The sequence below is a fragment of the Taudactylus pleione genome, unplaced genomic scaffold (genome assembly GCF_031769625.1).
Source record: "Taudactylus pleione unplaced genomic scaffold, aTauple2 ptg000378l, whole genome shotgun sequence".
NCBI lineage: Eukaryota > Metazoa > Chordata > Amphibia > Anura > Myobatrachidae > Taudactylus > Taudactylus pleione.
In genome coordinates, this window is record NW_028284779.1 from 2,828,483 (window position 1) to 2,855,363 (window position 26,881).

The window sequence follows — 26,881 nt, forward strand, 5'->3', positions numbered from 1 at the left end:
AAGTGATTGGTAATCAAGTGCTTATAGCTACAAAAGTATGAACAATTAAAGCCCATCTGAAAGTTGGGACTAGAATTAAAGTCACATAGCTGCCGTACAAGACGTGCTTTATGTACCAGAAATGGTAACAAATCATATAGCCATAAGTTTTCTAAAACAGAGAGGTCACTACTCTAAGGAAAGTGTGTTGTGCGAAACAGAAAAGGGACCTTAACAGCTACAAACACAAGGTGTCAGAAATAGTAGATCCTTGATACAGAGTACTGTTATGTGATGATGACAAGTGAGTCACGGGACCTCATTCAGAGTCGGTCGTTGCGGCCACACGGTCGTACGCCACCGATGTTCGCTATACTGCGCATGCGTAAAGTTTGCAATGAGCGTGCGCAAACTAGCCGCTACGATCAGAAATTTCTCTCTCCTTGAACACAGCCAGGTCGGTAGTTTGAGTGACAGATGGAGGCGTTTGTGGGTGGTAACAGGGGAAGGTGCTTGAAAACGGGGGAGTGGAGATCCGAACGCAGGCGTGCCTAATTATGCGAACAGCGTTTTATGGGAGTGCATACGGATTATGGGAGTGCATAATTAACAAAGTAGCGTCATGGCACATGTGACATGGGAGGTTTTTACACTGACATGATCGTAGAGCTTAAGAGAGGGTATGGTCAACCTTAAGCTCTACGACCAGTGCCGATGGTTCCCGATGGTCTCGATTAATCCTTATATGCCCGGAGATGACGTGCAATGCGTACGAGAAGGGGGCGTATTTTTTTGTCTTCCGACCGCTTCCTCCCCTTTGGTCGGCCAACTACTGATCCGAACTTAGGGACGCAACTTGCGAGGGAATCATTTGAATATCCGGACACTTTTTCCGTACGACCGTGCGGCCGCTTCGACCGACTCTGAATGAGGTCCACAGTCAGTAGAACTCTGACATAGAAGATTTGGTCACATTGGATATGGCAGTGTTCAAAAACTACTGAATGGGATGGATACAGGAATGTCAGTGAACTGGGCCTCCATCAGGGGGGGACTGCTGGGCCCGTGGTCCCGGAGAGAGCGGGGGCCCGATTGACAGCAGTGCAGATATGCACCGGCACCCAGAGAGAAACAAACAGCGCTGCCGCCAGCACTTCAGCTATATGGCGCAGCACTGGCCGCAAGCAATCACAACTCGCGGACCAGCAGCCAATCAGGAGCGGCCGCACCTGACTGGCTGCCGGTGTGGGAGCTGGGATTGGCTCATGGCCAGCACCATATATCTGAAGTGCCGGCGGCAGCACTGTTTGCTTTTCGGTGCATATCTGCAGGAGCAGAGACAGCCAGACGCTCAGGGAATTCCAGCTCAAGCTCAAAGGCCCCTATATGACGGGCCTGATGGTGAGGAGGGGGCCACACTGGGAGGTAACACTGAAGGGGGGGCACACAAATACTGAGGAGGTTAGGTAGGGGTCACACTGAAGGGGAGAGGAGGGGGCATCACATTTAGGGGGGTGGAGGGTAGAGGGGAGGGGAAGACAGTAATGTGATGAGGGGGCCTTGGGGGAGGGGGGCCCTGCCTATTTTCTCTGTACCGGGCCCCACAATTTCTGGTGGCAGCCCTGTCAGTGAATGACGCAGAGAAACCCATATGTGAGTGCTGTGTATTAGGAAAACAAAGTTGTCAGCCATTTCCCAAGTCAACAAGCAGAACTACAGCACTACTTGAGATAATGCATACTGGTATGTGTGGTGCAATGGCAATAAAGTCAGTAAGTGGGTTTAGATACTCGTAACGTTCATAGATGACTTCACAAGACAGTATACTTTATCAGAGAAAACTCTGAAGTAGCAAAGAAAATTGCAGACTACAAGAGACTTGTAAAAAAAATCTAACCAGTCACAGACTCAAGACCCTGAGATCTGATAAACAGAGAGGTGGAATTATTCTTGAGAAAATATGGAATAGATCATCAATTGACCATTGCTTACACTCCTGTGCCGAACGGTGTACATAAACGAGCAAATTGTGCACTAGTGGAGAAAGCAAGATGCATGCTAAAGGACGCAGGCCTAGACAAGCAGTTTTGGTCAGAAGCCATGTCCACAGCAGTTTATCTCAAAAACTGTTCAATTACTAAAGGACATAACACCTATTAAGGCTTGGTCAAAGAGAAAAGCAAGTGCAAAGTATCTCAGAACTTTTGGAAGCACCAACCAAAAGAAAGAAGAAGCAAGCTCAATCAAAATCAGTAAAGTGCACCATGCTTAGCTATTGCTGTGAAAGTAAAGGCTACAGATTATGGTATCAAAGTACCAAAGAGCTTGGCAAGTCAAGAGATGTCAAATTCAAAGAAACAAAGCAAGTTACAGAAAAGTTGGAAGTTTGACAGACCAGCAGCTGGAGATCTACCTGAACCAGAGGCAACCAGCATGGAAGTTCAACTATAAAAAAGGTCTTTTATAAAATCAAATATCACAAGTCACCTAAGAGGTACGATAAGGAATTCACAAATATTGCACTCAATAAGCCTTAAGACATCCAGAAGCCAAAGTTAAAGTCTGATTGTTGTGAATGGAAATCCAAGATAGGCAAAAAAAACTTTTAAAGATTTAAAGGCCACAAGTGAGGAAAACATCAAGAATCGTGAGAGTGACAGCAGTTCTGAGTTTGTGGGCTAAGAGACTGTTAAGACCTATGCTGTCATAGAGGAGACTCAGGCCCTGATTCAGAGCCGGACGTTCTGACAGAGCGCTCGCTCTGAATCAGGCCCTCTTATTGCTGTATTATATCTACCAAGAAGATTGGATCAGAGTCACGTGATATGTTTATGTTTTCTTATGTGCTAAATATGCTTTCTTTTATAGAATGCCACAGCTTTGATTGAATGTTTTTGTAACATGGAAAAGCTTGCAGAGAGGAGGGTGTCGAAAGTGGAGAACGCTACTGCGCAAACTCCATTTTCTTCCTCCAAGGAGGTTTCATTCCCTGTTCCAAGACGGGCATGTGCTGCGCTGTCTTGTCACTGTGTTGAGTGTTACAGTGGGAGACGGTGTTACTGCCATCTACAACGCCTCCCAGCAACCCTGTACCGCTACCTGGCCACCAGATACACTCACCGGCTGGTGAGTTGAACACCGCCCTGCTCCGCTTCATGAAACCAGTGTATAACAGTGAGTACGGCTGTATCTCATATAACACCAATAAAACCACTCCACTGCTTAAGCAAACAGATGGTTTGTAGTCTCAGGGCATCCGCTGGTGTGTACTGGAACTCTACTGCACCTGCGCACCTGTACACACATAGGGCCTGATTCAGAGGACTGTAATGTATATGGATCGCAGTTGCTAAAATATGCAAACGCTTTCCAGAGCACAGCCGAGCATAGGGACGGCCACTGTCGCCTTCTCATATCCGTACGACGATGCGTAACAACGTAAACATCGGTGCCATCGACGCACACCAGGCAGCCATGCTTTATATGCGGCAAGTCTGAACAGCCGCAGACTCGGCAGCTCTCCCGACACGCAGAGGGCTCTCGTGCTGCGAAAAAGATCGCAATGCCTAATCTATGCACGTCCATTAAACCCATTTAAACGGTCAGTCGCGTCTGCGTTCTTCTAACCATCCCCCATTACCACCCGCAAACGTTGACTACCTGTCACTCACTTTGCAAGTGGGTCCTCTGTGCGGGCATGATCGCAATGCAAACGTTGCGCGTGCACAGAGCGGCGTTCACGCATGCGTATTAGCGAACAATCACTCGATCTGCGTAAAAATCGCCATTGCGTCAGTCTCTGAATCAGACTCATATTTCCAACAATTTTAGGGGTGTATTTACTAAAGTGCTGTGTTTTTAAAAGTGGAGATGTTGCCTATAGCAACCAATCAGATTCTAGCTATTATGTTCTAGAAGGTGCAAGATAAATGTTACGTAGAATTAGATTGGTTGCTATGGGCAACATCACTTCTAATAACCTGCACTTTAGTACAGTAAATATACTGCTTAGTATCTGGGCAACTGCCGTACCTGTTCTGTATCTGAATTATCTGCATAATTCTCAGTATCTGGATTTGTTCTGCAGGCACAAAACTGATTACCTTGTTCTGCACCTCACCTCTCACTGTATAATGTCTTCTTTAAGACAACAGCATTTATTATGTTCTGATGAAACGGTCAGGTTATGTGTTTGGGCGTATGGTTATTAAGTCTGGTCATGATGTATATTAATCTACCTGCCCAATTGGCCTTGTAAATTGAATTCTAACAATGCAGCTGATTGTCTGCACTCATTACAGAAACAGAGAAAAATCTATACTAGCAAACTTTCCATTTTAAATTGTGAAATAAAAGAGCTGTGTCACACATTCATTCAGATCACACTCCTATCTCTAGAGGTTTAGTTACGGTAAGTCATTTGTGCTGTGCCAACTTATTCTGACTTTCTAAAAGCTGCTCTCATGCTGCCTGCGCCCCATAGTCTGCCTATCCTTAGTGCCTCCTACGATACCATACCGGCTAGGCATCATAGCTGCTTACCTATGAACCGGCATAAGATCCAATGATGCAGCAAGCACCTATGATGCAATAGTCCAGCCAAACTGGACTGTTGTGTAACGTAACCAGTGGAAGTGCAGCTCTGAACTTACATGATACCCCGCCTCCCCATCCAATTTCCCGTATCTGCCACCGAGAGCTGTAACAGGAATCCACATGCCCTCTTGCTGACCAGGAACAGGGGCTATAGAACTAGACCTTTCTGCGTTGCTTATAATGGGATGTACACTGTGGCAACGGGATTACTCCGGACAGTCCGGAAATCTGGACACATGTTTTAGTAATCCAGGACGGACCATGCCTGGAAAACCTTTCTTTTCTTTTTTTGCAATCCCAACCTTGTTTGGATCAGATCCAGATAGCAGGGCCATAGCATTGCTTAAATGAATCCTGTGCTGGCCCCACCTCTTAGCATGATGTCGTGATGTTGCGCATAGGGGCGAAGCCGGCAGCACCAGTAAGTGCAGCTCTGACTTGGGATATCCTGCAGGGTGTCTGTCTTCAGTGGGTAAAGAACACTCGGGTGGCGCCACAGCAGTGATCTTGGCTGCCATCCCAGGCACTCTGCTAGCAAAAAGCATGGGCTACAGGGCGACGGTGGTCTCTGTGTGGTAGCCCCGACCACACACCCCTAGTTACCGCCCTGCTGGAATGGACCCTTGTCTGTCTAAGCCAAGGTGTGTTGCTAGGAGTGTTCTGGGGGCTCTCTGATTGCATATTAACTAGCAAGTGAAGGAGGGCTCTGATGGCATATAAAGGGGCATGAGAAGGAGGGCTCTGATGGCATATAAAGGGGCATGAGAAGGAGGGCTCTGATGGCATATAAAGGGGAATGTGGAGCAGTCAGGTGGCATATAAGATGCATACATACAGTATGTTCAACTTACATATTAGTTGGAGGTATATCTACAAATCAGATGATTTAAGGGGGTGAAAAGATTAATTGTCATTACTTTTGTAGGAATGAAGTATTAGGGCTAATTATTAAATAGGTAATGCAGGAGATATCACAGATATCTCCTTCCTGCCTTGCAGCCCTTACACTGTCTGCAGTCCGCATACACAAATATGGGGACCTTTATTTATCAAACTCCAAAAACTGAAAGCTTGTAGAGTTTGACTGCGGGAACCTAGGCTATCTTAGACAGCGTTGGTTCCCAGAGTCCTACTCCTTGTGATTGATCACCTTGACAAATTATTGCAATATTTTGGAACTAACATTTCCTGAATGAATTACAGTTTGGAATATAAGCAGGTGAGTGCCAAGTTTGTATGATTTTTTTTATTTAAATAATGTGGTCACATACCAAAGGCACCATAGATGTTGGAGTGTCGTGTATTGAAGCCAAATGCAAACTAGCTCGGCAATGGAGAATATCTGATTTCTCTAGTGATAACCTTTTAATAAATTGAGAAAAGTTGAGAAAAGCCTATTCTTGGGGGAACACACCCGTGTGCCTCCAGGGGTTTTCTTGCTAAAGGACAGGGACCCTGATTCAGTGGTGGGAAGGTAAAAATGAACCAAGTATGGAGGCTCATGAGTGTACTACTAGACTCAAGCCAAACATCACTGGTCTCAAAATCGGTGATGCTGATTATAAATTGGCTTTGTTCGTGGACAACCTGTTGGCTGTCCTATCTAACCCGATTGTTTCAATTCCTTACCTGATGGTCGAATTCTAGAAGTTTGGCTCTCTCTCTCTAATTTTAAAGTGAACTATTCCAAGTTTATAGCCGTGAATGTGTCTGCTCCACCTCACTCCATTGATGGGCTCAAACAATCCTTTTCCTATTCTTGGCATTCCTCTAGCCTGAAATATCTCGGGGTCACCCTACGTACTGACCCTTCCCGTCTCTTTGATGATAACTTTAAAAGACCACTCCTAAAACTCCAGTCTATTCAGAGACTGGAGTACCAAACAGCTCTCGTGGCTTTGTAGAATTAGCGTAGTTAAAATGAACGTACTACCTAGGGTTCTATATTTACTTCAGACTCCACCTATACATATACCCAAGGTTTGGTTTCGGGAATTACACAACATTGTTAGAGAATTTGTATGGGGAAATTAGAGACCACGGTTTCAGCATGGTATCCTCTTTAGACACAGACATATGGGAGGACTTCAACTGCCACACTTCTCAGGTTACTATGACGCTGTGCTGTTGGGTAGGATAATGGAGTGGTCCCGGACAACTGAAATTAAAGAGTGGGTTCACCTTGAAAATGCATCTCTGCCTATCCATATAGCACAGTATCCCTGGAGTTCTAAGGTTCCTGTTATCTCCCATCCCACTATTGGTCCAACCCTGGCTCGCTGGAATAGATTGCGGAAACTTTCCTGCGTGTCCTCAAAATTTTCCCCCTTGGCCCCTTTGTTTAATAACCCTGATTTCCCCCCAGGAGTCGCTAATTCTGCTTTTTCTATTTGGATACGACGTGGAGTGCAGCGAGTCGGCCAGCTGGTGGAAGTGTGTCTTCCTTTTCTGTACTGCAGGCTAAGTGGGACCTTCCCTCATCTGAGATTTGGAGATATTTACAATTGAAGCATTTCATACAAATCGGGGAACTACGTGCTGCCTCCGTCAGACCCCCAACTCCTTTTGAGGACATGTGCCTGGCACCTTCACGCCCGATGCATTCCCTCTCGAGAGGATACGGACTTCTGATTGAACACATGTACTCTGCTCTCCCTAAATATGCCACAGATTGGAAACGTGACCTACAGCTCAACTTAACAGACTGTGACTGGAGCAGAATTTTTCAGAATACATTTGTTAGTTCTGTTAGTTACTCTGTGATTGAGACACATTTAAGGTTCTATCACGTTGGTATAGGTGCCCCCTTACCCTAGCTAAGATGTTCCCTGGGGTGTCAGATGGATGCTGGCGATTTGTTGCTGAGATTGGCTCCCCATTGCACATTTGGTGGGATTGCAGGCTTCTACGCCCCTTCTGGGACCAAGTGATATCTATTTCCAAGTCGATTGTGGGCATGGAGACACCTTCTGATCCCTCTTTCTGGCTTCTTAATTTATACCAAGGTCCTTCGGCAACGTATAAAAAAATCCCTATTAAAGTTTCTCAATAGTGCCGCGAAGGCTGTTATCCCGGTACGCTGGCGGTCTACTCCCCCCCCCACTCCTAAGTAATGGTTTGCCCACATAGATATGTACAGGTCTACGGGGGACCTTCGTGTGACCCTGGAAAGGAATCAAGAGTTCATCTCTACTTGGCATCCATGGCTGGCATTTAAATCTTCAGGTACATACCTGAAGCCTGTGGTATAATCATGGACATCTCTCCACTGATGGGAGTTCTTATAGTAGATTTGGTTGATGGCAAGACTTCCTTAATAATTCTCTTTATTTGTATTTTGGGGCTCTCAACTCTTCGCCCACTTTTCCTTTCCCTTTTGTCCCAATCCCTTTCTTTTCTGTGTTGTTTTAGTTTCTGTCAGATTTTGTTTGTTTGTAATAATTCTACACATTTTTTTTATTATATATGTATATATATATATGTGTATATATATATATATATATAATTATATATATATATATATATATATTAGACTGGATAATATTAGATACTGTTGCTACGTTTTGTATGTCTTTGTATGATCAGCCTGTGTTGTGTGATATTTTTATTCTGCATTCCGATGTAATGTTTTTGATTATTTTGTAATATGTTTTGATTAAAACAATAATATATTGCACAAAAAAAAAAAAAAATGACCCAAGTAAACATTATCAGCAGACTAAACGCTGTCTGCATTATATTATAATGTCGTGATGAGCAGTCAGACATCTGCACAGATGATTCTATTTGCTTCATTGCCAGCCATCCAGAAACTGCTGATGCCCCTGGGTGTCTAATATAAGCCTCAATTAAAAAAAAGAAAACTTTGTTTTAATTCACAATTTGCGAAACATATGACACGGGCAGACTGAGAGCAATCTATCTTTGTACTGCATCAGCTCGGCCTGGAACAGAACATTACGTCCCGGCTGTGAGCGGAACAATAAATTGTGTTTGCATGCAAAACATATCGGAGGCGAGAGCTGTCTCCCAACACTGATTTCATTGCTGTTTTAAGTGTCTGTATCCAGTTCCCAGATTGGGCCGAGTTGGATGGAGCCAGGAGCATCAGCGGAAGCTCCAGAGTATCATTAGACAGGATTTGGATAATAAAATTTGCAGTCATGTTTTTATCCCTATTGACCCAGCCCTGCTGTTCACATGCTGGAGGGGGGGACAGGTGTTTGGTTAATAATACAGATAATAGGCAACTGCAATTACAGCTTTAACCCCTCTGCTGCCAGTGACGTTGCAATGCATGCTGGTTCCTAAAACTATTAACATGATATAAACGTGCATTGTACATGACAGACGCTAGGTATATGATAGTAAACAGAAGGATTAGTTACAGTAGGAGTTTTTTGTTTATCAAGTTTCTTAACCTATTTCGGGCTGGCACCCAGATCAAGGGGTCAATTTATCAACAGGTCCCTTTCTCTGGAAATAGGCTGCTCAGCCCAACCTGGGGTGAAGTAGTAAGGTTACAGTTACCGTGCCAATCTCTGCAGATTGGCACATGCCTGATGCAACTTGTGTGTAAGCCACTGCTAGCGGTAACCCTTTCACGTATAGTTAGAAGGAAAAGCCCCATCACTGGTGAAAACTCCTAACAGGGCTTAATGTCCATTGATAAATATGGCTATAGGTTTCAGGTTTGAAATTCCTTTTAATAACTCTGCTAGTACATTATGGGCTTGATTCAGAGTTGAACGCTATTCTGATGTCCACACAGTTGAACGATTATCGGCGGTTTTTGTCACAGTCGCATGGTGCACGCACTGCAAATGAATTGCGATCAAGCTCACTTTGAGGACTCACAATTGATTGACAGGTATGCTGCATTTGTGTATGCGAAATGCTACGTTACAGTGTCCCAGCCGCTGACACTGTAACGTAGTATTACGCATGCAGATGCAGTCGCACAGAGAAATATCATTTTAATCAACGCAAGCTGCTTGTGCGTCCTATCCGCATCGCTTTGCGAAAATAAGATGCATTTGAAGGTAAAAAAATGCATGAAAAGACACTCGATGCTACAGAGTCACGCGGTGCTCACGCGTTTTGTTTAACGTGACTTGTAGTGTAGGGAGGTAAGATAAATGCAGGGCCATCTCTTCCATTGGGCTTGTTGGGCAGTTGCCCAAGGGCCCAAAGCTTGTAGGGGCCCGCCAACCCGCCCCCCCTGCAGCCGTGGCCAGTTGGTATATTTGTGATATATTTATAAGCCGGCCTCTGGTGCACTGTTTTCTGATCTGACCTCTTTGGTGGGCGTGCTGGGGGCGTGGCTGCCCAGACGGAGGCGTTCCCATGGGAACGCCTACCATCTTGGGCCGGCCCCACTGACATCACTAGTGATGTCAGTGGGAGTGCTTTTGGCTCTGACAGAGACGAAAGCACTCCAGGGCTTGCGGCCAAGAGACCCTACTGCAAGGGTCTCGTCGCAAGCCCGATGGTCGTGATGGTTTTGACCATCGCGACCATCATTTTGGCCGCTCGCTATAGCTGTGGGTGGTCACCCACAGCTATGCGAGCGGCCAGGAAGCCGCTCCAAAAAGTAGGAGGGACGGCTCTGATTCAGAGCGAGCACTCTGTCAGAGCGTCCGGCTCTGAATCAGGGCCAGAGTCTCTCTGCATGTGTGGGAGGTCTGATTGGCATGCAGGAGGGTATAATTTTTTTTCCCGTGAATGGGTGGGTATGGGCCCCAGTGCATTGCTTTGCCCAGGGCCCACACTGCTGTTAAGACAACCCTGGATATATGTGGAAACATATGTAGGATGCACAAGCTGCTTCTGCTGATTAAAATGATATGCGGTATGCCTATATTCTGCGTGCGACTGCGGCTGTATCTGCATGCGAAATGTTACGTTACAGTGTCAGCGGCTGTGAAAATGTTGTGCGAAAAGACACTCGCGACTAGAAAGGCTGTTTAACACGGATGGAGGCTCGGGGTATATTTACTAAAGTGCGGGTTTTTAGAAGTGGAGATGTTGCCCATAGCAACCAATCAGGTTCTACTTAACATTTATCTAGCAACTTCTAGAATCTAGAATATAACAGCTAGAATCTGATTGGCTGCTATGGCAAACAACTCTACTTCTAAAAACCTGCACTTTAGTAAATATACCCCTAGATGTATGTGGACCACACGCTAACGGCTGTTGTTGTTAGTCTGTGCATGCCGCTGAACGAATTTCAGTGGGCGTTTATGGGTGTTAACAGGGGGGTGGCTAGTCAGACGCAGGCGTTTCACGGTCAGTGATTGTGTCTTTTTTCACTGTTGCACTGATTTTAGATGGATAATCTGAGCCTCAATAAGGCTGGTGCATTGTTCGATGGTGTGACCGCTGTGCGGCCGATGGGGCTTAGTAACACGCACAGCTGCAAATTAGCGCGGCAGCCTGTGAGCATCTCTGAACGAATCCCATCAGCTGTGGCATTAACATAAAGACGCAGTTGCACAGCGACAAAAAAAAAAAAGCAGTGGTGACTGCATTAGCGTGCACCTCTGAATCAAACCCAGCGCATTATAGGCGTGGTGCAATCGGTAATGTCGGAGAATCGGGGTTGCTGATTACAACGTGAATTCAATCTCCCTGACTCTATCTTCTCTATAGCCCAGTAGAATAATCTATGCGTTATTTTTACTATTTGTGATTTGTCATTGTATCGTAAATTCAGAAAGTGTAGGGATTATAGATCCCTATCAGTGTTCAAGCTACCAATCAGGTGACTCTTGGCCACCCCTAAAACACTGACTGAGGGGCCTATTCCTTAAGCTGAACGGGCCCGTTACACAAGAGGAAACACTAGTTTGCGCATGTTTCATGTAACATGCCCGTTCTATTTATTTGATTAATCGAGTACATCGAAAGGCGTCTGACCTGCTCGCAGTGCTTGTGGTTGGATTTTCCTACCGCAATCATGCGAACAGTTCAGGCTAAGAAACAACCAAGTGACGTGGCCGATGACGCTGCTTTGTTAATTATGCACACCCTTAAAACGCCCGTTTTGACCGTTTGGCACGCCTGCGTTCGGATCTCCACTCCCCGTTTTCAAGCACCTTCCCCTGTTACCACCCACAAACTCCTCATCCTGTCACTCAAATTAGCAGGCACTCGCAATTTTGCGAACACACGTTTTCCGACCGCACTGACTGGTTGGCGCATGCGCATTACGACCCATACGCATGCGCAGATGTGCGAACATCGTTCGGAGCGAACGAGTGGCTGCTTACGAGCGGCTCTGAATCAGGCCCTCTGCTCCTTCCTCTCTCCTCTGCCGGCCGTCAGGAAATAGTGAGTTTTGCAGCATAAAATGTTGACTGGAAACATATGAAGCATGTATTCCCTGGAGTGCTCACACCTGGGCCCGCGCACCGCGCCGCACTTGTGCAGAAATTGATCTGTTACTGTGTGTCTGCCAATAACCAGGCCGCCTGAGTAATAGCTCTCTGTCAGGCGGCTTCACAGCTCGGCCCATAAGTGCAACTGACAGTTTAATGGGGTCTGGTTAATAAGATACTTCATTATACTCCCTGACTTTTCACGGATCTTTGAGAGTTTCATCCCGAGCAGAGAGAGTGGGGTGGAGGGGGGGTGAAGCGGAGGAGAGCAGATTGATTGAGACACACTGATCGACTACAGCAATATGCTCAATTCACTTGTCTTCCTCTACTCCGTCTCTGGGGAAGGGAAAAATAAAGTGGGAATCAATAGAGCTGGTTATATCACCAGTGTCCCAAATTCACGGATTTCAGCCGCTGTCGAAAACAAAAACACAAAAAAATATTTTTTTATTTTTTTTTCCCTATAGAAACGTTAGGAGACTTTTTCTGGCTCAGTGTGTACACAAAGAATGTGTAAGGCGCCGGGGTCATTGGCAGAGCTGGAACATACAGCATAAAAGCCGCTTTTGTCCTGCGTGCGAGAAGCCCAAGGAATACTCTGTTCTAGTGGATGAAGCTGAAAGGTGCGGAGGTCATTATCTCTCTCTCTCTTTGTTCTTCCCCCACGCCGCATCCGTGAGTGTGGAAAGTGAGGCCATTACTGTTCTCCGCGCCTCTACCAGCGTGTTCCCGGGAGATAGATAATTTTTCTGGCGGTGCTCAGCTGTACGCAGTAACGGCACGTTTATTTTATTTTGGTCTCATTTTTAAGGGGTCTATTTATCAAGCAGTGAAAAGTGTAGAGAATTGAACCAGTGGAGAAGTTGCCCATAGCAACCAATCAGCTTTCAAGTAGTATTTATCAAGTACAGTCTTTAAAATAATAGGTAGGAGCTGATTGGTTGCTATGGGCAACTTCTCCACTGGTTTACTTCTCCACACTTTTCACTGCTTGATAAATAGACCCCTCTTTCTGATAACTAGTTCCAGAAAAGTGAAGAAATCAGTTAGATCATCCAGAAATGAACTAAACAAGTATCTGCTCACTTCTCCAGAGTGTGTGTTTAGGGGAGTGCAGTCAGCTTTGCTGCCATAGAAAATATAGAACTTTGCATTTATGTTGTTTTTTTTCTCTAGAATTTAATTCACGTGAATGATGGGAAAATGTAAGTGCACGTCAAGGCACTTCATATACAGGGGTTTATGTATCAAGCTGTGGACCAGTGGAGAAGTTGCCCATAGCAACCAATCAGCCCTGAAGTAGCATTATCAAGTATAGTCTATAAAATAATAGGCAGGAGCTGATTGGTTGCTATGGGCAACTTCTCCACTGGTCCCCTTCGCCACGCTTTTCACTGATTGATACATAAACCCCATTAAACTCTCAAAACAAGTTTGCCTGGCTGTACCCATAGCTGAGGTGGGATGATCTGGGAAGATACTAGACCCTGGGCCCGATTCATAGGTGGACACTAATAGTACAGCCGCGACTGCGTCTTTTCCTGCAGCGCAGCTGTGATTATTTTATGCTAATGCCGCAGCCAATGGGATTCCTACTGAGCTGTACCTTGATACATGCGCTGTGCGACTCAGGACCATGAGCAGATGGCCGATAATCACTCTACTGTGAAAACATCGGCATAGCGAACAAACTCTGAATCAGGCCCAGCGTCAACTATATGTCATAGCCCCTAGATCGGGAGACGGTCATAATCCCGACCGCGGGGATTCCGGCGCTCAGAATGCTGGCGCCAGAATCCTGACACCTGTCAGCGTAACTTGGTATTTGAAAGACCCCATAGCAAAAGTTTATAAGGGCCCCTATGTACCACCCAATGATGAAAAATGTATATAAGACCTGTAACTTTGACAAGGAAGATGGGCCCCTCTCAGCTCTGGGTCCCATAGCAGCTGCACCCATTGAATCTATAGTTGTTATGCCATACTTGTTTACCCTCCCGATTTGGTCGGGAGCCTCCCGAAAATCGGGTGCCGCTCCCGACCTCCCAGGAAGGCAGGCAATCCTCCTGCAGGCTGCCGACCCCTTCTGCCCCCCCACCCCCATCCCGCGATTACATGAGAGTTCCCGGCAGCGCGGGGGGGAGCGAATCGCGTCATTTTGGCCCCACCCCGTGCTTCACGATGCTGGGATTATCGGCATTGTGTAGCAGGGGCAGGGCCAAGATGACGTCACGCCCCCGCTCCACCCACAACAGCCGGCCACGCCCCCCCGATTTTGCCAATCTGGCTGCCCCCTCCAATTAAGGTGGTGAAATATGTCTTAGTGATCCTGCACAATGCGGGTCAAAAATTGTGTATAGATTATCTAAGGCAAGTTTTTACTGCTGCTGGAATCCACATGCTTATTTGGGACCAAAGTCCAGCAAGCAAAGCAATTGCATTGAGGACCTACCCAAAAACATCTAGTGCCAAATGACTCACACCATGGGCCCCATTTATCAGCGATACACTCGCTAAAGGGGTTATGTCATGCTTTCAATATTTAAATATCAGCGGTAATCTAAGATAACTGCTGTTCGTCAATGTATCACTCTGGCCGTCTTTGGATGGCGAGACCGATGCGGTCCCTATTTCCGGCAACGGTGACCCGGTGGCAAACGTTCCAGTTTCAGCGATGATTTTCAGGCACTGCTGAGTATGACACAGAAAGCCGTCGCTGGCAGGAGAAGACACCACTGAGAAGGGAGATCATCACTTGACCTCAATGTAGGGGTAAGTAATGAGGAATACCAGTGGCATATTCGTTAGTAGTATCATTGCAATACTAAACAAAATATGCCACTGGTGATAAGTTGTGTTAATAATGAGGCCCCATACAAATTTACTTCTCAAATTTAGCAAAAGTCTTTTATTCAATCAAAACATCTGCAACTGCCAGTAAATATCTGTACAGACCTATTAAATGATCAAGGAACAAGACATAGCCACTTCATACATCTCTAGTCTCACTGCACGCTATCTCTAGTTACTCCACTCACTTGTGTAGCCTGGTCAGGTTGCCTATACTGCAGACAATACTTTCAGTTCATTAGTGGTAACACAAGGTATATTTGCAGCACAGTCCAACATAAATATAATATTAATGTCATTTGATAGTAGTATTAATATGTCAATTGAAAGATACCCAATGGCAAAATGAGGTATGTAAAATTACTTGCAAAGATTAAAAGGATCTCAGAAAAAATGTTTGGTAAATCATTTAAACATGAATTATGAATGAGCTCTACCACAACGGGCAGCGATTGATCAGTTAGATCGGTGGTTGCTTGTCGGGCAGTAAGGTTGAGTTTAAGTGCAAGCTCTTCTAGGCTTAATGCATTTTCCATGAATGGTGGCACCAATAGGGAACGTTTTGTTGTAGGAAGCTGGAAAGAGTCATGGCTAGTCCTACTGCACCACACCAGAAGCTTAGGGTATCTAGGGAAATGAAGGATGATGTGACCATGTAGTTGTCATTCTTGAAGGACTTCAATGGGGTTAAGATATGGTTAAGTTCGACCACGGCTAGCTCTTGCTTGCAGCTGTTTACAGATGCTTTGGGCTCTGTGCATTTCAGTGCTTAGCCTTGCCCTCCAGCATTGCACTATGTGGGTTTGATGACTAATCTATTGCTATTGGAACTCTTTCCAATAGTGGTCTTGGTTGGGCGCATCAGCTTCGTAATTGGAACATTGTGCTTTGGTGCGATAGCCTTGGAGTGATTCAGGCAATCAGAGAAATCAATTGCCCTTGGCTTTGCATCTTTTTGCAACAGCTAGTCCTTAAATGTATGGAGGCTAATGTCTGTTTTTGGGCTAAACTTGTACCAGGAGTATACAATTGCATCGCTGAGGCGCTTTTGCATTTTCAATGGCTGAAACTTAGAGAACTGGCACCAGATGATGAGGCTGCAAGGTTTAAAATGTCCCTCTTCTGTCTGGCAGATCATTGAGCCTGTTTAGAGGGATTGGCTGACCTTTGGCTCTAATGCCATCCATGAGACGGGCCTATTCGCCAGCCTGGTGGGACTGGGAGCAATTTTGTGCTTCCAGCTTATGAGCAGGTAAGACTAGTGAGCAAAGCTTAAGCGCAAGGTCGGTTGGGGCGTCGACTGCAAAGGAATTGGTAGGAATTTCCAATTGTTTAGTTTTATGGGAGAGAGGACCCCACAAAATAATTTTTGATTTATACGGCTATGAGGGGTTAGGCTAGGTCAGGAGGTGTTAGTGAAGATAAGAGGCATCCCATAAAACTACAGTATGATTGTTGAAGGATTTGATTCATTGCTTGTCCAATTTGCTTCTGAATCAATATTGTTTTGGTTTGCATTCTCATCTACCTGTAAATGGTCATCAAGTTCAGGGCTCCTGGCAAAAAACATTGGGCCTGATTCAGACCCACTCGCGAGCGGCTGTCCGCTCGCAAGTGGGTCGATGTTATGCACTGAGCATGTGCACGACGGAGGGAGCACCGTCGTGCGCATGCGCCAGACGCGACGAGCGAAGGAAAGTCCTTCGCTCGTTGTGTCTGATCAAAGGGGGCGTGCTGTCGATGGTGATTGACAGAAGCCGCCCCACTGACATCACTAGTGATGTCAGTGGGAGTGATTTTGGGTCTGATAGAGCCAAAATCACTCCGGAGCTTGCGGTTGAAAACCTCAACCGCAGGCTCCGGCTCGCAGTTTCGATGGTCGCGATGGTCACGACCATCGCGGCCATCAAAATGCACGCTCGTATAGGCTGTGGGTGGTGACCCACAGCTATACGAGCGTCCAGGAGGACGCTCCATTTTCATGGAGGGCGGCCCTCATTCAGAGCGTGCGCTCTGCTCAGAGCGTACGGCTCTGAATGAGGGCCATTGTCCGAAAACCTGGGGCCCTTCTTTGGATAATTCACCGTTCAGAAAAGGACCAGTAAAGTAAGGGGAAATGGGTTTCTGCTCTCTAGCGTATAGTTATATGAGTGTGCGTCCTATAGATAGTAAGCATTTGCTAGCTCCTGCTGATGGCTCTCCACTTACTAAAATTCAATTTACAGCGCTATATAAGCAATGCTTATTGGTTTAGGGTCTGTATGTGGCATTTTATGGTACAAATTCATTTCATATAGGGGTGGCTACTTATGCAGCAGGAGCGGGAATTTCTGTGGGTGTGTGAAGGGATTTGCCCAGATTTTTTTTCCTTTACGTGGAACCAGATTAGCAAAGTATCCCAAAGGGGTTTTTGTTTGTTAATACGTTTTACCTTCTTCTGTGGTGCCTGTCCTTTTGCACTCCCTCACTCCCTTTCATCCCTATGTTCCCACCCATGAGTTGTGTTATATGTTATTCTTGTATAGGAATGGATGTCATTTGTTTTGATTGATCTATCATTCATGTGTGGGATTATACTGTATCTATTACAGATGTCCCCCCGAAACTCTTCTGAGATATGGGGCCAAATGTAATAGGTAGTCAGTTTTAGTAACAGTACAAACTCGCACTTTCTCGCACTTTTAAAAAGTGCGAGTTTGTACTGAAACTCGCAAATTCAATAGCCTGCGAACTTTTCAGCTCGAGTCTACTGCATTTGCGAGTGCAGGCGAGTTTAGGACAATGTAAACTGACACCTTTTAATGCGAGTAGCATTAAAAGGTGCGAGTTTTAGAGAAGCCATCACAGATCAGTGAGATCCGTGATGGCTTCTGTGTGTGTTAAAAAAAAAAAAACGTGCACCCCCTCCCCAAAAGCATAACCAGCCCCGGGCTTTATAAAGCCAGTTCTGGTTCTAAAAATACAGGGGCCAAAATGCGTAGGGGGCCCCTGTATATTAAGAACCAGCACAGGGCTTTGTTGAGCTGGTCCTGGTTCTGGAAATTCAGGGGACAAAACGAGTAGGGGTCCCCTGAAAATTCCTGAACCAGCACCGAACTCTTTCTAGCAGGGGGATAATGCCACAGCCAGGGAAAACCTTTCACCGGTTTCCCCGGCCAAAGCATTATCCCTGACTGCTAGTCAGTCCAGGCCTGGGATCCCTGGGGAGTTGGGTACCCCCCCAATAAAGGGGTACCCCTCTCCAGGGCACCCCAGGCCTAGACTGATAGCCCGGGGCTATCCCCGGCACCCTAGGGCGGTGGGTGCCGGGTTGATAGTGTAAAGTGTAAAGTGTAAAAATAAGTTTTCCATATTGTCTTTATTTGTAGAACCACAAGTACCAGCAAGCCTCCCCTGCATGCTGGTATTTGGAGAGTTGTGAAAAATTGCGAGTTTAGCACCAAACTCGCAATTTACCAAAACAGACTACCTATTACATTTGGCCCATGGTTTGTGAGTCACTCGTTTGTTTATTGGACGCCATGCTCACCATTGACCAAGAAGGCGGCTACTTTACTGAGTGGTGGTCGGGTGAAATGGATAGGCATCATAGGTCTTGAATGGGAGTGTATGGGTCATCTAGTTGAACAGTCCACTGCTAAATCATTCATGAAGGGGGTAATGACCTGAAAACATGGACCATAATCAATCTGATACTCCGTGCAAGAGCAGATGTGGCTAGGTGGCATTCCCTTTATGAGCCAATGCAGATCATTTGGTCGGATATTGTCCAACAATAGATTTTTGAATGCCCTCATTGCGGGCCGGTCATCTATAGGATTTTGCAGACAGTTAATGCTTCCATCGGTAAGTACATTTGACAGTTTGGGGGGTTTAGTTGTGCGGCACCCACGTATCCGTTATGATGAATCCAGATCATAAACTATGATCATCACATAGAGCAGTTGGAGCGCATCTTAGCGATAAAGGGATGGGGTGTTTTTGAAGGAAATATTTTCTGTTTTACGGGAGGATTTGTAAGGTCCCTTGGTGGTCATTAGGAGGCACAAGTGGTAGCTATGGGTCACCTTCTCTTTATCATGGCAAGCTGTTTTTGATCAAAGAGGGGACCTTGGCTTTTCCATTAAGGTTGGGCCCCAGTAGTGCTAGGCTAATACAGAGAGGAGTATAAGCCTTCGCAGCTCAGTTTGCGTTGGGGGTGTACAGCCGCCCCCCATTTCTCGTGAAAGTACAGCTTGGCCAGATCTGAGTTTTGCACTTATTTATTTGGTCACCTTTGTTAAGTATAACAAAATTTGCTAAAGAACTTGGGTTCGGTATGATTTAGCGCCGGCCGCATGGCAGCCCGACAGAGGAGGAAATTCTGATCGTCCTAAAGGTAAGTATAAACAAACATAATTCTACACCCTAACCCTCCTTTAGGGTGCCTAACCCTAACCTCCCCCCCGTGCCTAGCCCTAATCCTCTCTCTAAGTGCCTAAATCTAACCCCCCCTTCCCTGCTGCCTAAACCTAAGTCCCCCCGGGAGTGCCTAACCCTAACCCTCCCTCCCCCTAGCCTAACCCTAACCTCCCGGGGGGGTGCCTAACCCTAAGTCCCCCTAAACCTAACCCTCCCTTCCCGCTCGGCTGTCCGCGCTTGGCATCCCTTTGATCGGGATGCTGGGCGCTGGTCTCCCGGCATCGGTAAAATGGCAGGCGTCTAGATTTAGACGCCTGTCATTTAACCCTCGCCAGGATTAAGCAGTCAGGAAGCCGGCGGTCGGCATTGCGTTCGCCAGCTTCCTGAATGTATACCTTTAAATTCCAACAACTGTGTCTGTCTAATTATTTCTAGTTAATGGTTTTATTAATTGTGATATATTCGGGTTAACTAATCTTGAGGTTCTCAGGTACTATAGACAGCTTAAGAGAGGAGGGAGTGGAGACAGCGAGAAATAATAAAGAAAAGTCAGGCAATACTGGGCATTACAGCTAGTAACATAAGAACAAAAGTATATAATTACTGGGTTATCTGAGGTCTCTGACCCTCAGATTGCAAGGGCGCCGCTGCGACAGGGACAGATGGTATCAGAGATGTGTGGTAAAGTGATGGGCGTTACTGGGCGGTGACTGGGAGCAGAACGAGTGCTTTCGGTGGACTCGTTAAGGGAGTGTGACGGGTGTGTAAGTGAAAGAGGCTGCGTTACCAGGCGCACCGCCGCAGGCAAAGGAGGCCATAGTCAGACGGAGGAGCTGCACCTGCCATAGGGCTGGTGGGAATTTCAATGGTGCGACCGATTGTGGCGTAGAAAGATGCACTAATCTGTATTACAGTGCGCACCGATGTACACAAGGGAAAGAGTTTGTAGTGTCATTTGCATAAAGTCGCACTCGCAACCAATAGACGCTGCTGCGTGCGACTCAGGCCCATACTCTATAACAGTCTCTCCATGAAAAATGTGGATGGCATTGACATAAAAAAAAATCTAAATATAATTCATTAAGTAATTAAAGATGGAGGATTGGCCCTGTATGTCTCTGAGACCTAACAGCACCCTTTAATCCCAAAGTCATTTATTGCTCAATGACCTACTGCTGTTGTCTGCCTGAGGAAGCCTATCCCAGCTCTATCTATCTATCTGGAAGAGTATTATGTCAGCCTACACTATATAACATAATAATAATATAATATAATATAATATATATATACTGTATATATACAGGTTGAGTCTCCCATATCCAAAATGCTTGGGACCAGGGGTATTTTGGATATCGGAATATTCAGTATTTTGGAACATTTGCACACCACAATGAATTAACTTGGGAATGGGACGCAAATCTAAACACAGAATGTATATATGTTTTATATACACCTTATACACACAGCCTGCAGGTAATTGTATACAATATCTTCAATAATTTTGTGGCTCAAACAAAGTCTGTGGACAGACATGAAATTCATGTATGTTTCATATACTGTACACCTTATACACACAGCATGAAGGTAATTTTATACAATATTTGTAATAATTTTGTGCCTTAAACAAAGTTTGTGCACATTGAACCATCAAAAAGCAAAGGTGTAACTATCTCAGTCATGCTAAAAAAAATTCCATATTTCGGAATAATTGGATATGGGAGACTCAACCTGTTTGTGTGTATGTATACCGTAAATATATATATAAATATATATATATATATATATATAACTGTATATATAATATGTATATATATATATATATATATATATATATAAATTAAATGATAACCCGAGGAGCGCTTAATAGTCACAATTTCAATCCACTTTGGTGATAAAATATTGATATAAATATAGATATAGATTATGAGTCAATGGAAGATGAGAGTTGATGCACAAACCACTTTAATCATTCCAAACCATTTTATAAAATTTCAAAAATACATAAAATTTTTCTTACTAACATGTATATAATAACAATCAATAACAATAATTAAGAAATTATTACAAAATTATTAAAATGGTTAAATGACATACTTTTGATTCAAAATAGTTCCTTGACAGCTAGTTGGAAGGAAATTACTACAGAACAACAAACTATTTTCAATCAAAAGTATGTCTTTTAACCTTTTTAATCATTTTGTAATAATTAATTCATTATTGTTATTGACTGTTATTATATATATTTTTATTCTTAAAGAACCACTGATGACGTCGTAATCGACGAAACACGTTGGGTGATTGTCATCACAATTGACAAAGAATTTGTTCAGTAATCCTGTTCCTTATAATTGGGATAATAACAGGTTATATGTGAATAAGAAAAGTTTTATGTATTTTTGAATTTTAATAAAGTGTTTTGGAATGATTAAAGTGGTTTGTGTGTCAACTCTCATCTTCCATTGGCTCATAATCTATATCTATATTTATATCAATATTGCATCACCAAAGGGGATTGAAATTGTGAATATTGGGGGTCACTCAGACCCACTCGCGAGCGGCAGTCCGCTCGCAATTGGGTTGATGTTCGGCAGTCCGCTCGCAAGTGGGTCGATGCTCCGTCGTGCGCATGCGCGAGACCCGGCGAGCGAAGGACTTTCCATCACTCCGGGTCTCGCACCAAAGGGGGCGTGCTGTCGATGTTGATTGACAGCACGCCCCCTTTGGTGGGCGTTCCGGGGGCGTGCCTGCCAGACGGAGGCATTCCTATGGGAACGCCTACCGTCTGAAGCCGGCCCCACTGACATCACTAGTGATGTCAGTGGGAGTGATTTTGGCTCTGATAGAGCGAAAATCACTCCTGGCCTTGCGGTTGAGAAACCCGACCACAGGGTTTCTCTCGCAAGTCCGATGGTCGCGATGGTCAAGACCATCGCGGCCATCTTGTTGGACGCTCGTATATGCTGTGGGTGGTGACCCACAGCTATACGAGCGTCCAGGAGGACGCTCCATTTTAATGGAGGTGGGCAGAACGTCTGGCTCTGAATCAGGGCCATTAAGCGCTCCTCAGGTTATCATTTAATTTATGTTTTTTTCTGACCTATGGAGACAGAGAGGTCTAATTTGAGGATTGCTGCTTGGAATACACCAATATATTATTGGATAAATTATTATACTATTGTGTCTGTCTCAGCGCATAACTGGTAATTGTTAAATATATATATATATATATTTATGGAGTCAAGTTTATTTTACTTGTTGTTATACTTAAATTTGTTTATTTTACTTGATGTTATACCTCATTAGCTAGGGGTCTTACACAAATACTTCCACACAGAATAATACTAGGAATAATAATGGCATTCTCTGATCATTACTATCTTCATATTAACTTAAGATGTATAGAAAAAAATTATGTAGCTAAAAATTCAGATTCCGTTATCCAACAGTGTCCAGGTCTGCAAGAGCCACTGATTTACTTTAGTTTGAAAGGATATTGAAAATCAAATGAATATGATCATAGAGACCACTCTATTATAGAATATTATTATTCATCAACCAATCCTTTACATTAATCCCAAACCATTAGTTCTACGTGAATATACATTACTGACTATTAAATATTACGGATCAGATATTAATAGAAATTAATAATTAAATATAGCACAATAATGTAGGCCAATTAAGAATTATAGTAAGAATGCTTTCTACTGATCCCACCCCATAAACGATATATCCGACTACAGACAGCCATTTTTCATATGAATTGAATTTATTTGTTAACATACAGTATATCCCCAGACATTCTGCAAGGAGTCAGATAGCTGTGGAGCAACCCTTTATACAGCCGTGTGTCACATACATACAGTACACACACAACACGCATCATCAAAGCCCCTTTTTATGGAAAAATAAACAGAGGACACTGACCGGCCTCTGCTCTGAGCCATAGGGGAGACTGGACGGATTTCTTGCTTCTATACACCTGTCTGTCATCTCCTGCTCGACCCCACCAAGCTGCTCCTGAACGGAGAGAGGACTGATAAGTTTCCAACTGCTTACTGACTGCACGATACAATAGCTGTGCCAGCGGGGCACCAGTGTATAAACAGGTATAATAATCACAGCTATATACAGTATATATATATATATATATATATTCTGTATATATTACTATTAACCAATCATTGCAGTATAAAGTTAAGGTTTTCTTTGAGTTGTGATAGTTAAAACAAATGTTTTACTTTGTGCATATACACCTGTATTGCATAACGCTATGACTCTGGGCCTCATTCAGCACGGAACGCAAGTCTACATACGCACACACCCGGCCGCTGCGAAAATATACCAATGAGCTCAATCGCAATGACACCGCAGCACAAGAACCAGACGCCCACCACTGCATAATGCCGCCCACTTCCCTTTACCCACATCCGAAATACCTCGCTCGATAGCGAAAACATTGGTAACATCGAGAACCATCGAACCCATTAGCATCATAGTGGTTGACCTGACCTCACTTCGTTTCCTGTGTGCATCTAGAGCTCTGACTACGTCTTCCGTCGCAGGGGCTCAATTATGCACGCCCCTGTAAACGGCATTCAAACACATTGGCACACCTGCGTTTCATTGACCACCCCCCATCATCACCCATAAATGGCCACTTCCTGTCAGTCACTTTATGAGGGGGCTGCATGCTCATGGCGATCGCTCCACGATCGAAAGGGCCGGTTCACGCACGCGCACTGCTTACACAGAACGCAAACATCGGCCGGGTGCGCGCAAATTCGCGACTGCGTTCCTTGCTGAATCAGGCCCTCTATGTATGTTTTTTATGTTAGAGCCGCAACCCACACTCAGTACTATCGTACTTATTAAAGCCCCCTGTGGATTACTGAAATAATATTCCTTAGATATACTGAAATGATTTCTACTTGGCATGACGTCCTATTCTATTGCTGTTTAAAACATGTTTTCTACAGCTAATAACACTGGTCTGAAGCTGAGATCACATTCCCTGGTTAAAAACTGAATATGTGAGCTACTGTACATCAAAATGTCTTTATCCTAATAGCGGTCACATGATGTGTGACTCTATCCTTATAGTGGCCACATGATGTGTGACTCTATCCTTATAGCGGCCAGATGATGTGTGACTCTATCCTTATAGCGGCCAGATGATGTGTGACTGATGTGTGACTCTATCCTTATAGCGGCCAGATGATGTGTGACTGATGTGTGACTCTATCCTTATAGCGGCCACATGATGTGTGACTCTATCCTTATAGCGGCCACATTATGTGTGACTGATGTGTGACTCTATCCTTATAGCGGCCACATGATGTGTGACTCTATCCTTATAGCGGCCAGATGATGTCTAACTGATGTGTGACTCTATCCTTATAGCAGCCACATGATGTGTGACTGATATGTGACTCTATCCTTATAGCGGCCACATGATGTGTGACTGATGTGTGACTCTATCCTTCTAGCGGCCACATGATGTGTGACTGATGTGTGACTCTATCCTTATAGCGGCCAGATGATGTGTGACTGATGTGTGACTCTATCCTTATAGCGGCCACATGATGTGTGACTCTATCCTTATAGCGGCCACATGATGTGTGACTGATGTGTGACTCTATCCTTGTAGCGGCCACATGATGTCTGACTGATGTGTGACTCTATCCTTATAGCGGCCACATGATGTGTGACTGATGTGTGACTCTATCCTTATAGCGGCCAGATGATGTCTGACTGATGTGTGACTCTATCCTTATAGCAGCCACATGATGTGTGACTCTATCCTTATAGCGGCCAGATGATATGTGACTGATGTGTGACTCTATCCTTATAGCGGCCACAAGATGTGTGACTGATGTGTGACTCTATCCTTATAGCGGCCAGATGATGTGTGACTGATGTGTGACTCTATCCTTATAGCGGCCACATGATGTGTGACTGATGTGTGACTCTATCCTTATAGCGGCCACATGATGTGTGACTGATGTGTGACTCTATCCTTCTAGCGGCCACATGATGTGTGACTGATGTGTGACTCTATCCTTATAGCGGCCACATGATGTGTGACTGATGTGTGACTCTATCCTTATAGCGGCCACATGATGTGTGACTGATGTGTGACTCTATCCTTCTAGCGGCCACATGATGTGTGACTGATGTGTGACTCTATCCTTATAGCGGCCAGATGATGTGTGACTGATGTGTGACTCTATCCTTATAGCAGCCACATGATGTGTGACTCTATCCTTATAGCGGCCAGATGATATGTGACTGATGTGTGACTCTATCCTTATAGCGGCCACAAGATGTGTGACTGATGTGTGACTCTATCCTTATAGCGGCCAGATGATGTGTGACTGATGTGTGACTCTATCCTTATAGCGGCCACATGATGTGTGACTGATGTGTGACTCTATCCTTATAGCGGCCACATGATGTGTGATTCTATCCTTATAGCGGCCAGATGATGTGTGACTGATGTGTGACTCTATCCTTATAGCGGCCAGATGATGTGTGACTGATGTGTGACTCTATCCTTATAGCGGCCGGATGATGTGTGACTGATGTGTGACTCTATCCTTATAGCGGCCACATGATGTGTGACTGATGTGTGACTCTATCCTTATGACGGCAACTAGGGTGTCTGGGATCAACTTGTGGACACAAGTGTCAATTTAAGGATGTAATTATGGCATAATCCTTTATACAGTTAAGGTCTGTACCTGGGATGTCTAAATAAAACAGGGAAAGGGGAGATTCTAAGATACTATACCTAAGGATAATGCGGTTCTCTAAGTGAACGATTCATCATAGGGTGGCACCATTTCAATGGAAGTATTTTAAATCCCCTATAGTAGGTTAAAACACCTCTGCTCATTGTTATAAACAGTATACACCTCAAAGGCTGACCAGTAAACTATGGCACCTCGCATGCTGACCAGTATACTATGGCACCTCACATGATGACCAGCATTGCATACTATGGCACCTCACATGCTGACCAGCACTGCATACTATGGCACCTCATATGCTGACCAGTATACTATGGACTTCACATGCATGCTGACCAGTATACTATGGCATCTCACATGATGACCATCATTGCATACTATGGCACCTCACATGATGACCAGCATTGCATACTATGGACCTCACATGCTGACCAATATACTATGGCACCTCATATGATGACCAGTATACTATGGCACCTCACATGCTAACCAGCTTTGCATACTATGGCACCTCACATGCTGACCAATATACTATGGCACCTCACATGGTAACCAGCATTGCATACTATGGCACCTCACATGCTGACCAGCATTGCACACTATGGTACCTCACATGCTGACCAGCATTGCATACTATGGTACCTCACATGCTGACCAGCATTGCAAACTATGGCACATCTCATGCTGACCAGAATACTATGGGGCCTCACATCCTTACCAGCATACTATAGCACATCTCATGCTGACCAGCAAACTATTGATCACACAAGCTGACCAGCATACTATGGGACCTCACATGCTGACCAGCATACTATGGGACCTCACATGCTGACCAGCATACTATGGGACCTCACATGCTGACCAGCATACTATGGCACCTCTCATGCTGACCAGCATACTATGGCACCTCTCATGCTG

General features: G+C 44.9%; 1 protein-coding gene across 3 annotated transcripts in view; it reads right to left on the minus strand.

The window, feature by feature from the left end:
* MDGA1 (MAM domain containing glycosylphosphatidylinositol anchor 1) overlaps positions 1–26,881 on the minus strand; it is a 470,589-nt gene that overhangs the window by 143,392 nt on the left and 300,316 nt on the right. For 2 of the 3 annotated variants that reach the window (XM_088445361.1, XM_088445359.1), the window contains exon 6: positions 23,139–23,231. The exons of the other annotated variant lie outside the window; for it this stretch is intronic. In XM_088445361.1, the coding sequence (XP_088301487.1) occupies positions 23,139–23,231 (93 nt within the window). The remainder of the gene's footprint in view (positions 1–23,138; positions 23,232–26,881) is intronic. 3 annotated transcript variants of the gene reach the window in all.